Source organism: Sycon ciliatum, chromosome 1 (assembly GCF_964019385.1).
Source record: "Sycon ciliatum chromosome 1, ocSycCili1.1, whole genome shotgun sequence".
NCBI lineage: Eukaryota > Metazoa > Porifera > Calcarea > Leucosolenida > Sycettidae > Sycon > Sycon ciliatum.
In genome coordinates, this window is record NC_088643.1 from 97,118,603 (window position 1) to 97,133,376 (window position 14,774).

At 48.1% G+C, this 14,774-nt stretch overlaps 1 protein-coding gene across 1 annotated transcript; it reads right to left on the minus strand.

The window, feature by feature from the left end:
• Positions 1 to 2,420: 2,420 nt before the first annotated feature.
• LOC135809303 (uncharacterized) lies at positions 2,421 to 13,457 on the minus strand. The gene is made up of 5 exons (XM_065322635.1): positions 13,436 to 13,457; positions 13,176 to 13,268; positions 9,665 to 9,886; positions 9,054 to 9,398; positions 2,421 to 2,691 (listed from the first exon to the last, which is right to left on the minus strand). The coding sequence occupies exons 1-5, from the start codon at positions 13,455 to 13,457 to the stop codon at positions 2,456 to 2,458; spliced, it is 918 nt and encodes a 305-aa protein (XP_065178707.1). The 3' UTR covers positions 2,421 to 2,455.
• Between the last annotated feature and the right edge of the window lie 1,317 nt (positions 13,458 to 14,774).

Genomic DNA, 14,774 nt, shown 5'->3' on the forward strand with positions numbered 1-14,774 from the left:
TTCTAGGTCTTGCCATACTGCAGCAGAAGTGGAAGGTGGAAGGTAGAACGTAGCGAGGGTGATGGGTTCACCGGATTCTCTGTCTTCAAGGTGTGGATGAGATTTTCGATTGTTTCACTCTCGAGTTCAGCGTGTCTGGAAACAGCCAGGGTATCTAGACTGTATACAGCCGTAACCAGGCAGGCACAGTGGGTTGGTCAAAGGCCATGATTGAGATACGAGAGGTACCTGGTGTTCAAGTCCTGCCTGGGAGCGGTTTTTCCAGCCGTGCTGCTACCCACAGTCAACTGGGAACTTGTGGCCAGGCACAAGGGGTACATTATTCACACATATCCGCCGGATGAGTACGCATGGCCCATGCACCATGGGGACCCACGAATACAAATAATACAAACCAGGGGTACATGGATGCAGCTAATGGGGTTTCTCGGCACTTGGGCCAGCGGTTGTGACACTTTTCCACTCACCCCCACCATTAGGCGCTGCATCTGCCGCTAGGGTTTATCGGGTGTTAGCGGCCGTCGTGAGTTCCCTTCGGGAACGGACACGATAATTTACTTACCGTATTTTCCGGGGTATAAGCCGCACCGGGGTATAAGCCGCACCCCCCTTTTTGAGGCAAAATATTGACTAAAAGTTGGTATTCGGAGTATAAGCCGCACCCACAAACCAAGATTTTCACACTCATTGACAAATGGCCTTTCTACAAATTTATTATGGTTATGGAGCTAAATACCATGTAAGATCAGATTATGAAGTGTTAGTGCACCACAGGTTGCTGTAGAGATGTTGGTGTATTGCTGTGTTGACTACAGTAGTACAGATCACTCCATGTCATCTGCACTATCTTCAGTCTCGCTGCCACTGATGTTGATCAGCAACACAGGCGTGAAGCTGAGTCGAATGACATGTCACATGACGTCAGCATGCATACTGATGTATGCTAAGCATTCATTCGCGCAAGCATATTCGGTGTATAAGCCGCAGGGGCGATTTTGGTCCGATTTTTATCGATAAAAGTGCGGCTTATACCCCGGAAAATACGGTATACAGCTATACCGCCACCAGGTCTGTGCCCGCGATCGCGCCTAAAGAGTCTATAATGAGGTATATGAATGGATGAGTCAGAAAACGTACTATCAAGCCAAGTTTCAGCAATGCCGAAAATGTCTACACTGTCGTTGTTCATAAAGTTTTTGATTTCTCCTATCGTCTTTCTAAGGCAGCATCTACCCGCCTTCTTCCTCCCATTGTTCATTGTTTACATGTAACACTCCATTGTTTTGACTTACACCTGTTTTCGATTTGCGACCTCCTTGCTGTTTTAAAGTAAAGCTGAGCAGATTACGTTTAACATACTGCTTTCGGCACACAATCTCTCTTGCCTTGTTGCTTGCATAATAAATGCTACAGCTTGATTGGTGAATTCACTTTTGCCAAGATCCGGCAACGGAGTTGCTGGCAATGCCTGGATACATCGTGTTCAATTTAATAATTTGTGCTCTTCCTTTTTTTGTCTGAAGCACTGCCAACACCTCTCTTTTCAAACTGTTTTCTGGGATTGCACTTGTGAACAATGACTGCATACACCATTTCCTGCTTACATCATTGTGTGTGCTAAAATCAGGTGTCTGCTAAATTTCTTTTTTACCGGTAAGTGTGTTTAAACTCTACCAGGTACCAGGTAGTCGTCAAAGTACTGTACATGGGCCATTATTTGACGACTCCCTAATCTCAACAACAAGACTCCCTGGCAACAGCATTGTATTGTGTTGTATTGATTTATTTGAATTCGCAGCATGAATCAATGGTTTGCTGGTCTTGACTCCACCATGCATAGTATTCACAATTACAAACAAGTACAAAAGAGCATGCATGTATCAAAACACCACATGCAAAACGGAGAAATTGCAAAATGAACAACCTGCAGTCTTGCACCATCCTGTAGCTAAAGTGAGCATGGATGGTTGAGGCGTAGACCTACTGCCTACTTTGCAGATGCAATGTACTTAAACAAAATTATGTGATACAAGCCTCAATGGATTAAAATGCAATACAACAGACACTGGAGAAGAAATCAGGAAAATGCATGTGTAAAATAAAGATTGTCAAACCCAAACCGGAATACACTTTACATCAAAACTTTACAAAATAAAAAGAATGATTATCCTATGAACGCATCAACGTATCAATGTACCAATCAATGTATCAATAGGTACAGTGTACTGCATATCAATTTGAAGAGACGTGAACTACCATTGATGAAATACATGCGATATTGTAGCAACTTATCTTATCACTTTATACCATAATATGACAAACACAATGAGACCAACTGAAATAACAAAAGATTTACGGAGTACTCTTACATTTGTGACTATTATGAGATACTGGGCAAAAGGGGATATAAAGAGAACGAGAACAACAGATCCGGAATTGCGATAGTGACTAAGATCTAGTTTCTTGCCTGGTATGTTATGTATATCAGTGTGATGGCTGCAAAGATCTCCGTCATGAACAGTGCTGTTACGAGAGTGGAATACATGATCAACTTGTTCACCCGGGACGTAGTTATTGTAGAATCAGTACTGTTCTCACTGCGGGCCGATGGCGTAGAGTTGATGCATGTACTTGTGTCTGTGATGCCACGTCTACGATCTATGGTGACTGTGGGTGAAGAAGTTACGGAAGCTGGAGAAGAATGTGTTCAAGTTAACAAGATTCAAACCAGTTTAAACAACGAGTGTTGTAAAATGGCCATAATTGTTCAAACTGTCACCAAACACATCAATATCCTAGGGCATACATCGGTTTTATGTAGTAAGTACTATTAGCACATCCATCGGACAACAACTGAATTCAATATAAACATCATAAAAGTAAGAATAGCCGATGGCAACTCATTCATGCAAGGGAGCATAGTTACTTTTCATGATGCATTGTCATAACAGAAGCAGAGCACACCTCCAAGTTTCAAGCTGAATCACCATCAAATGGCTTGCATGATGATTGATTACTGTGAAACTCGGAGTCGGAATGGATGACTTCAACTTCTGTGCTGGAGAAGTCTGCTTCTGTGAACTAACCACTATTATTCCCGTAGCTATGCAAAATACGTTACTTTAGTAACGTCTGGCGCTAGCCAGGGTCCACGTAGCTTTAATGGTGTACTAGCTGTGCTAGTACTTGTTAGCAACAATCCGAACTAGCGCACACACTGCACTGCATTGCTTTGTACTGCATTCAAGACTGACGTCATGCGCTTTGTTTTGCTGCGTAATCACAAATGGCACCAGCCCATTTTGCGGAAAAGAAAAACAAATCTTGCTTGCCCTGTTGTGCTCTTCCAGACAACGGATCGTGCTTCAGCAGTGTTTCTTTTCCTTTCGTAGCTTTGCTGCCAGCCCGAGTGTCACCTCGACACTGTATTTCTTCAGTATGTCTGACCTAACTGTCGACACTGTCAAGGCAATGCCTTGCCAAGCCCCCGCGGCGAGCCTTCTCAGCGCGGCTTGAATCCGAAAGGAAACTAATGTTACTTAGTAAAAGTATTTTACAGGACCGTTTGCTGGCACAACTAGCCCTTGGTAGTGAGGTCTGCTCCGGCCAGGAGAACCAGAAACATGACAGTGCGGACACGGCTCGCGAGCCCAGAAGCCCGACTTGCACCAATGCCTCCTCCGCCAGCTCAGGTGACGCGGGCTCAACATGGGATCTGCGCTCCCGTAGATCTACGTGACGAGGTGTAATCGGCTTTGTCGGCCGCCATTTTATTATTATCGGAGAGCATTGTGCCGCTCCTCACCCAAGGCCAAGGCAATGCGGCTGCTGCCGCCACTACGCCAGGCCAAGCCCTTGTAACCCACCCGATCAGCCACCTGCACCAGCTGTGCCCAAGGCTGTGCAAGAACGTATCTTGCGAGGGGAGTTCGTAGATTTTTCAAGTTGGTTGCCTGAAATTCTTGCACACTTCCGGCCCAACATTCCGGCTGGTGCACAGCCCGAATAACGATAGCCAGCTAAATATCGTCGAGTCGGATGACCGTACGCGAAGCAGGTGCGTCGCAAGGTTCACGATAATTATACATGTAACTACCCGGCTCGAGGCATGGACCACATACATGTCTGTTATCACGGCTGCTGCCCTACACCGCACTGCTGAACCGCTGAACTGATTGCGTACCAGCAGTTGATCCTGACTGCTAACCGCCAGTTCTTCCCAAGCGCGTGGCTAGAGTACGACCGCCAGCTGCGGCTGCTCGTGGCCCAGTAACCAGGCACGAAGAGGTTGGACACCATCGACGTGAACCTATGGCAGATAGCTGTCACAGGCCATGCACACCCAAAATGCGCTCAATGTAAGACGGCCCATCCAGAGGCGGTTTGTGTCCTTTTCGTCCCCAAGCCAGCAGCATTTACCTCCAGTGGTCGCAACCATATCAGCGACAGCCAAGAAATCTGCCGCAACTTCAATGGAGGTCGCTGTTCTTCGTCGTCGTGCCGCTTCTCCCACACCTGCAGCCAGTGTGGCAAGGACCACCCATGCATCATGTGCAACCAGCAGCAGCGCGGAGCCAATCGGCCACCCCGCCGCTCCTAGCAGAATGGCTACTGAATAGCTTGACTCGGTACGTAGCTTCTTTCCTATACACTCTGCAGACACCACACTGCTAGCTGACCACTTTGCCCGCCTGTTACGTAACCACTCATATCAATAATGCGTTGCGGATGTTCTCCATGGGCTGCGCCGTGGCTTTACTCTTGGATCTGCCGGCCAACACGACATTTCGGTTTTCTCTAATAATCTACCCTTGGCTTTCACTCACTCGGCATTTATATCCGAGCAATTAGCTGCTTCCTGCGCCCGCAGCGAGACCACAGGCCCATTTCCGTCACCTCCATTTCAGTTCATGCGCCGCTCTGGTATTGGTGCCATCCCCAAAAAGAACGGCAAGCTGCGAATGATCCACCATCTGTCTAGTCCGGAAGGCACCGGCGCGAACGACAGCATTCCTGCCGAGCCGCTCTCTCTGCACTACGCGAGCATTGACAACGCGATCAACATCATCATGTCATGCCCACAGCCTGTGTATTTGTTCAAGCTCGATGTACGCAGTGCATTTCGGCAGATCCCAGTCCGCCGTCAGGACTTCGCTGGGAAGGCTCCTACTACTACGAGCGCTTTCTGCCTTTCGGCCTCCGCTCCAGCCCAGCCGTCTTTGACTCAGTAGCCACAGCAGTCAACTGGATCATGCAGCACGAGTTTGCTATAGATCACCGGCTTCATTACCTCGATGACTTTCTCGATATCTCCACTGGTTTGGCTGCAGCCAACCAGCAACTCACCACCCCCCTCCGGGCATTCACGTATCTCGGCACTCCTCTTTGCTCCATCCCAGCTCGAGGGCCATCACCATCATTGACCTTGGTATTTTCCTAGACTGCGGCTACCAGAGGACAAGCTGTCCGAGATCCGTGCGCCACTCATGGCTACTATCAGCGAGCGCAGCATCGGCCAGCGTCAACTCGAGTCCCTCCTGGGGAAGCTCACTTTTGCTGCCCGAGTCATCGTTCCTGGACACACATTCATGCGCGAACTATGATCAGCATGCCCTGAACTGTATCTGTGTATGCGAGTGCGGTGCATAAAGCCCACCTTGAGAATGGGTTTGCCGGCCCCTGAGTAGATGCGTGGCTTCTGGAGAGGGTGTTGAAGGGCATCCAGCGATGCCATGGTACGGCTGTACTCACCCCTCGCCTTCCTATAACTATGCCAATCCTACGACACCTGACGGATGCACGCCGGAAAAGTAGTATCCTGAATGGCCATGACAAGCTGCTCTACCAAGCCGCCATGCTGCTTCTTTGGATTTCTTCGGTGTGCTGAATTCACTAATGGCATCACACGGGGCTGTACTAGCTCCCCTGGTGACGGACGCTTGCAACTCTTCCTGCTTTCATCCAAGACGGACCCATTCGGTAAAGGCGTTACTAGTGACATTGGCCCGTCTGTACCGCCGTACTGCCCGGTCCGTGCCATTGTTAGCTACCCATTTGTCACTCGTCGCGAGGGACCAGAGCAACTCTTGTTCGTACTCTCGAACAGACAGCAGCTGACCAGGCAGTCATTCACAGTAACAGTATGGTCTCTTGTCGCTGCGGCCGGTGTACCATCCCAGTCGAACTACTCCGGGCATTCGGTCTACATTGGTGCAGCCACCACCGCTGCTATGGCTAGTGCCCCGACTCCTTCTTCCGAGTGGCAGGTCAGTGGAAAGAGCGATGCGTGTCTATGCTACATCCGGACTACAACAAGCGCTAAGCGCCAGCTATCGTCCCGGCTTGCTGCCGTGCCATGGATGCCATGATCCCCAACTCGGGTGAGTAATGAGCTACTGAACTCTAGCTGCGCAATGCTTGCCTGTGCTGACATAAATTGACCCTTGCTGTGCGTCAATAGTGCTTAGCTAACGGAGTGCTGGTTTCATGGGTCCACTCTCACAACTGGTGTTATCTAGCTATTTGCTGCGGCTCTGCCTTGCGCTATATTACATCCATTTAGCATTGCAGCTCTACGTTGAGCTAACAGCAGCTCTACTTTGAGCTAACAGCAGCTCTACTTTGAGCTAACAGCAGCTCTACTTTGAGCTAACAGCAGCTCTACTTTGAGCTAACCGCAGCTCTACTTTGAGCTAACAGCAGCTCTACTTTGAGCTAACCGCAGCTCTACTTTGAGCTAACCGCAGCTCTACTTTGAGCTAACAGCAGCTCTACTTTGAGCTAACAGCAGCTCTACTTTGAGCTAACAGCAGCTCTACCTTGAGCTAACAGCAGCTCTACTTTGAGCTAACAGCAGCTCTACTTTGAGCTAACAGCAGCTCTACTTTGAGCTAACCGCAGCTCTACTTTGAGCTAACAGCAGCTCTACTTTGAGCTAACAGCAGCTCTACTTTGAGCTAACAGCAGCTCTACTTTGAGCTAACAGCAGCTCTGCTCTGAGCTAGCAGCAGCTCTGCTCTGAGCTAACACCAGCTCTACTTTGAGCTTCAAACCAGTTGTTTCGAAACCAGCACTCCTCAATCCAAAGATGCCTCTTTGTTGACTTGTTTGTGTGAGGGATGGGGCTAATGGTGTACTAGCTGTGCTAGTACTTGTTAGCAACAATCCGAACTAGCGCACACACTGCACTGCATTGCTTTGTACTGCATTCAAGACTGACGTCATGCGCTTTGTTTTGCTGCGTAATCACAAATGGCACCAGCCCATTTTGCGGAAAAGAAAAACAAATCTTGCTTGCCCTGTTGTGCTCTTCCAGACAACGGATCGTGCTTCAGCAGTGTTTCTTTTCCCACCATCCCTCCCTATCCAACTTATTCACACCATCATAATTATCGTACCCACTAATCGGGTCCACTCTCACAACTGGTGTTATCTAGCTATTTGCTGCGGCTCTGCCTTGCGCTATATTACATCCATTTAGCATTGCAGCTCTACGTTGAGCTAACAGCAGCTCTACTTTGAGCTAACAGCAGCTCTACTTTGAGCTAACAGCAGCTCTACTTTGAGCTAACAGCAGCTCTACTTTGAGCTAACCGCAGCTCTACTTTGAGCTAACAGCAGCTCTACTTTGAGCTAACCGCAGCTCTACTTTGAGCTAACCGCAGCTCTACTTTGAGCTAACAGCAGCTCTACTTTGAGCTAACAGCAGCTCTACTTTGAGCTAACAGCAGCTCTACCTTGAGCTAACAGCAGCTCTACTTTGAGCTAACAGCAGCTCTACTTTGAGCTAACAGCAGCTCTACTTTGAGCTAACCGCAGCTCTACTTTGAGCTAACAGCAGCTCTACTTTGAGCTAACAGCAGCTCTACTTTGAGCTAACAGCAGCTCTACTTTGAGCTAACAGCAGCTCTGCTCTGAGCTAGCAGCAGCTCTGCTCTGAGCTAACACCAGCTCTACTTTGAGCTTCAAACCAGTTGTTTCGAAACCAGCACTCCTCAATCCAAAGATGCCTCTTTGTTGACTTGTTTGTGTGAGGGATGGGGCTAATTTGGTAATTAGAATAAGTTCTATCTCTCACGCTACGGAACTGGTGTGACTTAGTCACCTGCATGCCGCCACCAGGCGCAGGGCTTGCCTGCCGTCACTGTAACTTGACTGTCAACTCTCCTTCTTTCCCTCATTCTTACCTCCTTGTAAAACTGACACCATCTGTACCATGTCTCACTAACTTGAAATGTCACACTAATGTCGCGCTTTTCTACCTTTGCGCGCTTTGCTTTGCTACCTGCCTGCGTATGAAATTGGACCCAGATGATGTGCAGGTTATCAGTTGTGTTGATTTCAAAAAGGACGATTACTCTCCAAGAAATTATGGAAAACGGGAACTGGTAGATGGGACGACATTTCTTAGAGACGACGAGACAGAGACCAAGACGAACGAAACGAATACATTATGGAAGAGAGAGAGGTCGAGTGAGGGCGGCAAGATAAAGGGCCTGGGTAGCGATGGCAAATATGGGCGCGCAAGTAGCTACCCATGCCAACGGAACAAAAGGTGACAAAAGGAGACAAAAGGTTAGTACGAGGGGGCATGCAGGCCAGCTTGGAAAAGGTTGTACAACGTACGGGAGGAGGTACCTAACAGTTTTCTGAGGATTGCATTAGCTATGCTATGTGCAGGATGAACCCAGAGTAACAGCAATGAACTAGCCGGTTGTCTCTGTATTCTTCTGCCTTTGTGATAATGCTCCATCTTTGTGGTGTTGAGCACTCAAGGTAATCTGGGAACTCTCGCTACTTTGTACTCCATGTGTCATAAATGTACTCTGTGCGTTGTATCTGTACTCTGGGGAGCATGTCCCTGTTATAATAATATTACTATACCTCGCGTCCTCCGCCAATACTATGTTTGTTGTGTGCATATTTCATCCTCTCTGTTTTTATTCACGTCTGTGTTGGGCATGTAGACCTCTCTCACATCCACTGGTAATGGCATGTGGGGAAATTCAGACAGAAAGAAACATTAGCTAAACATAAACACACTGAACACTTACCACTGTTACCTGGCATGCCGGGCATCAGAGGTGCAGTGGTAGTTGGTCTTGAGTGAACTGTGTATAGAACAGGTACTGTAGTGTTGAGTGGAGACAGGGCAAACTCGTATAGGCCATCCTTGAACAGGAGTGTCTCATCAAACAAACTGTAACTACAGATGTCTGACTGGTTTGTACCAGGAATGTCAACGCATTCGACTTTGTATGGCCGAAACCAAACTCTTAAGTTGACCAGGTAGCTGCGCAGATGGGCTGTGGGCACCAGGATAAATTTATCATTCGAGCTGGCATTCACGGTGAGGAATTGGGAGGGATTCTTGGCCAGCTCTGCTGCAACAGTGTCAGCTATAGTACGAGAGAAAGAAGAGAGATAGATAGAGAGATACAGAGACACAGAGAGAGAGAGGCGAAGAGATAGACAGAGAGAGAGAGAGAGAGAGAGAGAGAGAGAGAGAAAGAGAGTGGCCGCTTTCGTGAGGGGGTTAGTTATTTAACATGGCTGGAGAGAAACCTTTAGCTCTCTGAATTGATTATTGGTTCCATCGAGAATCTTTGGGAATCGCACACACACACGCGTCAACATGAAGAAATACACACGCGCGTTATCTCACCTTCCTGAATAGATTCGGAAAACGTGTAGATGATCCGCTCAGCAGATCTGATGGCAAATCTCCCTTCAGGTAAGGAGAGATTAGCCAGCAGGTAAAGTGTATTCTGTGTGAACACACTGTGCACCCTCCACTCTGAATCAATCAAGCTGAAAACAGTGACGTTTGAACTCCCAAGCCCTTCGCCAGTAACGTTTATATTTAGCTTGTTGAAAATGGATTCACCTGTACAAAGAGCAGTACAGAGCATTACAATCCGTCATGTGATTAGGTGGGTATTACCTGTTCACAGTTATGGTATCGAAAAGAATGATCAAAAATAGGATGAATTTGATTATCCGTGGAGTGAACGGATATTTGAATAATGGCAGGAACTGGCAGAAATCGAGAAATGATCACGGGGTATATTAGCAGAATGTGCACTCAAAGTGCAGGCATGCTCCACATGCATATTCGCATGCAAACAGTTGCAAGGGGCATGACATGAACAGCTACTGTCTGTACAAGATCTCCTTAGCATCTGATGAGTCTCTGCAGCATAGCGCAGTGCTGTTGATTCACTGCGCTATGCGTGTAGCAGTACTACACTCTTGACCCCCCTCCCCCTGTCGCGAACGCGATCATAATATCCGTTATTATCACTCAGACATAAATTTGTGGTGCTAGAGCCTAGTTTTTCTGACCTTATTTTATTTATTTTATCTATTTCACCTTCCCGTGGCCAGGGAATATAGGCCAATATGGAGGGAGGGGGGGGGGCGATAGCCAGCCATGGCAGTAAGCAAAACAATGCAAAAAAATTACAAATTGCAGGAGGCAATAACCTACACGGGGCGAGGCAAAGATAAACAAATCTGAATGAAGAATTAGCAGTTATTAGAACTCAAGCTTCATGTTGACCTTGAAATCATTTAGCGTACAAGACGATTTTGCTGATAGACGCAGGGCCAGCCAGAGACAATAGGCAGTGAAAAACGGAGATCTGGTATGAGCTGATGTTCGGGCTTTAGGCAAAGTGCAGGAAGTGCGTGTAGGATGAGTGGGAGTGTTAATTTGTCCGTAAAAGAGGCCTGAAAATAAGTACTACAGTAAAAAATACATAAAAAAATGAGTGGGAAGAAACCAGTTATATTTACGCAAGTGTGGCGGGGCTTTGTCAAGACGAATAGAATGAACAACAATGCACTGTTTTCGATCCGCTTGAGTAGAGATGGGGAAGGTGTTAACATATCATACAGCTCGACAGAAGGAAAGTATGATGGTTTGAAAAGGACTTTCAGTACCCTCTTATTGTGGACTTCCAGGGTACTCATTAACGAATTACTTAGTAGGGATGACCAGGCGGTTGAGCAATAGAGAAAAATGGGGAGAATATAGCAATGATAAAAAGGCGAATTCAAGCGGTAGGTGGGAGCAGTGCGACATGAGGTAGCCAACAGCTTTACTGACTTTGCAACAGATATAGTCGACATGTCTAATATACGATAAGTCTGAGTCAATGACCAAACCAAGATCCTTGTGTTGCTTTACCACTGGGAGGTCTGTGATGGATCCGGGAAGAGTTAATGCAGGGGTTGGCTCTGGTGCGTGTTTTTGGCCGTGATGCCAAGATCTCAGGTCGGCAGAGCCATCAATGCCCTGGCATCACTGCTGCGTCTCGGTGCAGCCCCTTCTCAGTAGTTGTCACGTTTGTCCTAGTACTATAGTCTTAGTTTTATGAAGAATTTGGTAGCTATCATATTGGAGAAGAATCATGATTTTCAGTACTCAGTAGTCATGGGCCAGTTAAGGTAGCAACCTGGTCGTAAATTTCATATGGCATTCAATTGACCGTAACTTTGGTGTCTCTCAATGGATTCGAGTGAATTTTTCACCACACACTCCTGCCACTATGCTGGCTCTCTGGTCATGATGTTAAAGTTCTTGCGCCTCACTGACAGGCTTTCCAGGCCGGAAAAACTCAAAATTGCGGCATAGTGCCACGGTGTGCGAGCCACCCAGGAGCCAAAAAATTCATTTACATTTTTTCACATTTTCTTGCCCATTCTGTCCGTACGCGGGATCCCAACCTAAAAAAAGTCCAGAAGCAGCCATGGGTGGTGGGATAGGGCCCCTCAACGTGGCCCTGGAGTGTAACTTAATGATTTTCATCAGTACTTTCATATCTCATAACTTGTCGTACCCAGATGCACACATTCAATCCCTGGCTATGCTTTGGAATTGTTTTCGTTGCCTATGTCCTCATCTCTCTTCGCTTTGTTTTCGCTGCCTGGGCTCTCATTTATCTTTGCGTGCTTGCTTGCTTGTATTGCTGAGGGAACATATGCTGGTTTGTATTCGTGGGTCCCCATGGTGCATGGGCCACGCGTACTCATCCGGCGGATATGTGTGAATAATAATAATAATAACTAACATTACTTGCATCGTCCAAGTCATAAAATACTGACTCAAAGGCATGCATTACGCATGCATACCAGTGAACTAGCGGTACAACAAAAGATTTTTGAAAAATAGAATGCCAATACTAAAAAAAAACCGATAAAGTACAAAATTTCGAATACTCGCTCGTTCGAAATTTTCCAACGATTACTCGAATATTCGAACTAATTTTTTCACCCCTACAATCATAAGCAACAAACATCGCATTCCGCATTGTATGCTTTGCGAAACCTGTGTCCAATCTCTCTAAATTCTGTTAAATCTTCCACACTGTTAAGTGTTAGGAAACTAGAGGCCATATTCCCCGTACTGCTCCTTTTCTCTCCGAAACTCAACACTCGCAAGCCAGATAATAAAGAAAGAAAGAAATCATCAGTCACACCACCGTGACTCGAACCAGGGACCTTGCTATTCGCGACCAATGCTCTAACCAACCGATCTACAGTATGACTCTTATCCACAGTGATGGTAAATCTATCCTTCTTCGATCAATCCATATCTAGCTTGCAACATACTGGCAACGCACACCAATCAAGAGGGCCCTCGGTCATTCGCTTGATATCATGGGGAGCGCATCAAACTATGTCCACTGCGAGCAAATACAAAGTTGGTTAGCGCATTGCTCGCGAATAGCAAGGTCCCTGGTTCGAGTCCCGGTGGTGTGACTGATGATTTTTTCTTTCTCTCATATCTGGCTTGCGAGTGTTGAGTTTCGGAGAGAAAAAGAACAGTACGGGGCATGTGGCCTCTAATTTCCTAACAAAGTGAAATTCTCCGTGAAGTCCAAATTTGAAATCTTCCCCACTGTTCCGCCAGTGTTAACAGCATGACCACCTCGCTGTGACTACTCCCCAGTTTGCCTATTTTTCACGTCAGTATGCACACACACGGATCAAGCAATCAAGATATACCAGTCAGGCACAAGTTTTCACATCCTTCGAAATTTTGAAAAATGGTTCTGTGAAATGAAATGAGTTGTGAATTTGCAGTGCCCAGGGAATGAGCATGTGTGCTCACCAATTCTCTTCGAGTCAAACAGAATGAGAATGTGTTAGGATGGGACCATATCACTTACATCTGTGTGCGGATGTCCTGATATAACCAGGTCTACACATACACCGGTCTTCATTACGTGCTGCTACCAAGTTGTTGCTGTCGTTGCAGTAGACTGTGATAATGAACACAGAAGCACATTAAACTGCAACAATGAACAGAGAGGCACATTAAACTGCAACAATGAACAGAGAAGCATATTACGCTGCAGAGAAAAACAAATATATACTAGTAGCTGTCTGGGCTGACAACACTGGTAACACCAATTGAGCAGTGCCCGACCGTATTGATAGTGACTGGCCATCATGGCTCCTCCAATTCGAGACTGTGTCCCAAGTGAACAATTGGACGCCCCAACACCAGGTCGCATACCTTGGCCTGTATCTGTCTGGAGCTGCTCTCTCCTACTACCACAGTCTGGTTGCCAATGTGCGCCAGGGCCCCCTTCCGCAGTTGCTGCAGCTCATGGAGCAGCGGTTCAATGCGCCCCAGCAAGCCGACATGTATCGGGCTGAGCTGCAGGGTCGTCGCCAACGCCCTGGGGAGCCGTTAAGCGATTACTGCGAAGCCATCCGGCGGTTGGCTCGGTACTCGTACCCAACCCTCCAACCCGCCGTCCAGGACACTCTTGGGAAGGATCAGTTCATCGCTGGCCTGGACAGCCGCGACCTGCGCGTCCAAGTTCGGACGGTCAACCCGGCCACCCTGGACGACGCTCTCCAGCGGGCGCTACACATGCAGACGATCCTGCAAACAGACTCGCAACTGACGGCCGACCCTCTCCCGCCCGTGGCTGTGCAGGCAGTAGCCCCTGCCCCAACCTCCCGTCCTGTACCAGCCATCGACCCGGCATTGGCAGCTGTGTTGGATCGGTTGGAAAACCTAGAAGCCAAGCTGACGACACTCACCGCGGCTGGTCGTCCAGGACCAGCATCAAGCCAGAACACCGCACGTGGCCAGAGGGTGTGCTGGTCCTGCGGAAGCCCGGGACACTTCCAGCACCAGTGTCCGCAGCAGCAGGCGACCGGCGCTAACCAGCCTCCTCGCACTCAGCCCGGCCGCTCGGGAAACCACTAGAAGCCATTGCCACGGGTCCGGCAATGGCTACTCTGCTGTGTGACCCTGTGACCCACTCCGGCACCACCGGCTGTGTGCCCTGTTCTGTGTGCCTTGAGCAAGTTTGTCCATCGTCTAGTGAATCCTCGCCGCCTGCTGTATGTGATGCATGTGCTGTACTGACGGCACGTAACCCTGCTCCTGTACTGACTGTTCCTTGTACCACCACGCCCGAATCGCTCTTCATCACGACAAACATTGGAGGCCAGAAAGTGTCGCTGTTGGTCGACACCGGCAGTGTTGTGTCGCTGGTTAGCACTGCTGTGTGGCGCACTCTGGTCGGTCAGAGGGCTGTCTCTCCCGCTCGTCTAACCCCGCCTACGGTGTCGGTTCAATCCGTGACGGGCAGTCCTGTTGCTGTCACTGGTCGAGTGGAACTGCCGATTGAGATTGCGTTCGACGTCCGCTGCCGTCATCCGTTTCTCGTCGCTGACATTGAAGTCTCTGGCATTCTCGGTCTGGACTTCCTCCGTGCCACTCAGTGTCAGATAGACATGTCCAACTC

Bases quoted from the DNA above. Each gene is read 5' to 3' on its own strand.
- LOC135809303 (XM_065322635.1), bottom strand. From the start codon at position 13,457: ATGGCCAGTCACTATCAATACG. The intron at 9,887-13,175 runs GTAAGTGATATG...CTCTTTGTACAG, and splicing joins CAGGACATCCGCACACAGAT to GTGAATCCATTTTCAACAAG. The intron at 2,692-9,053 runs GTAAGTGTTCAG...ATTCTTCTCCAG, and splicing joins CGGCATGCCAGGTAACAGTG to CTTCCGTAACTTCTTCACCC.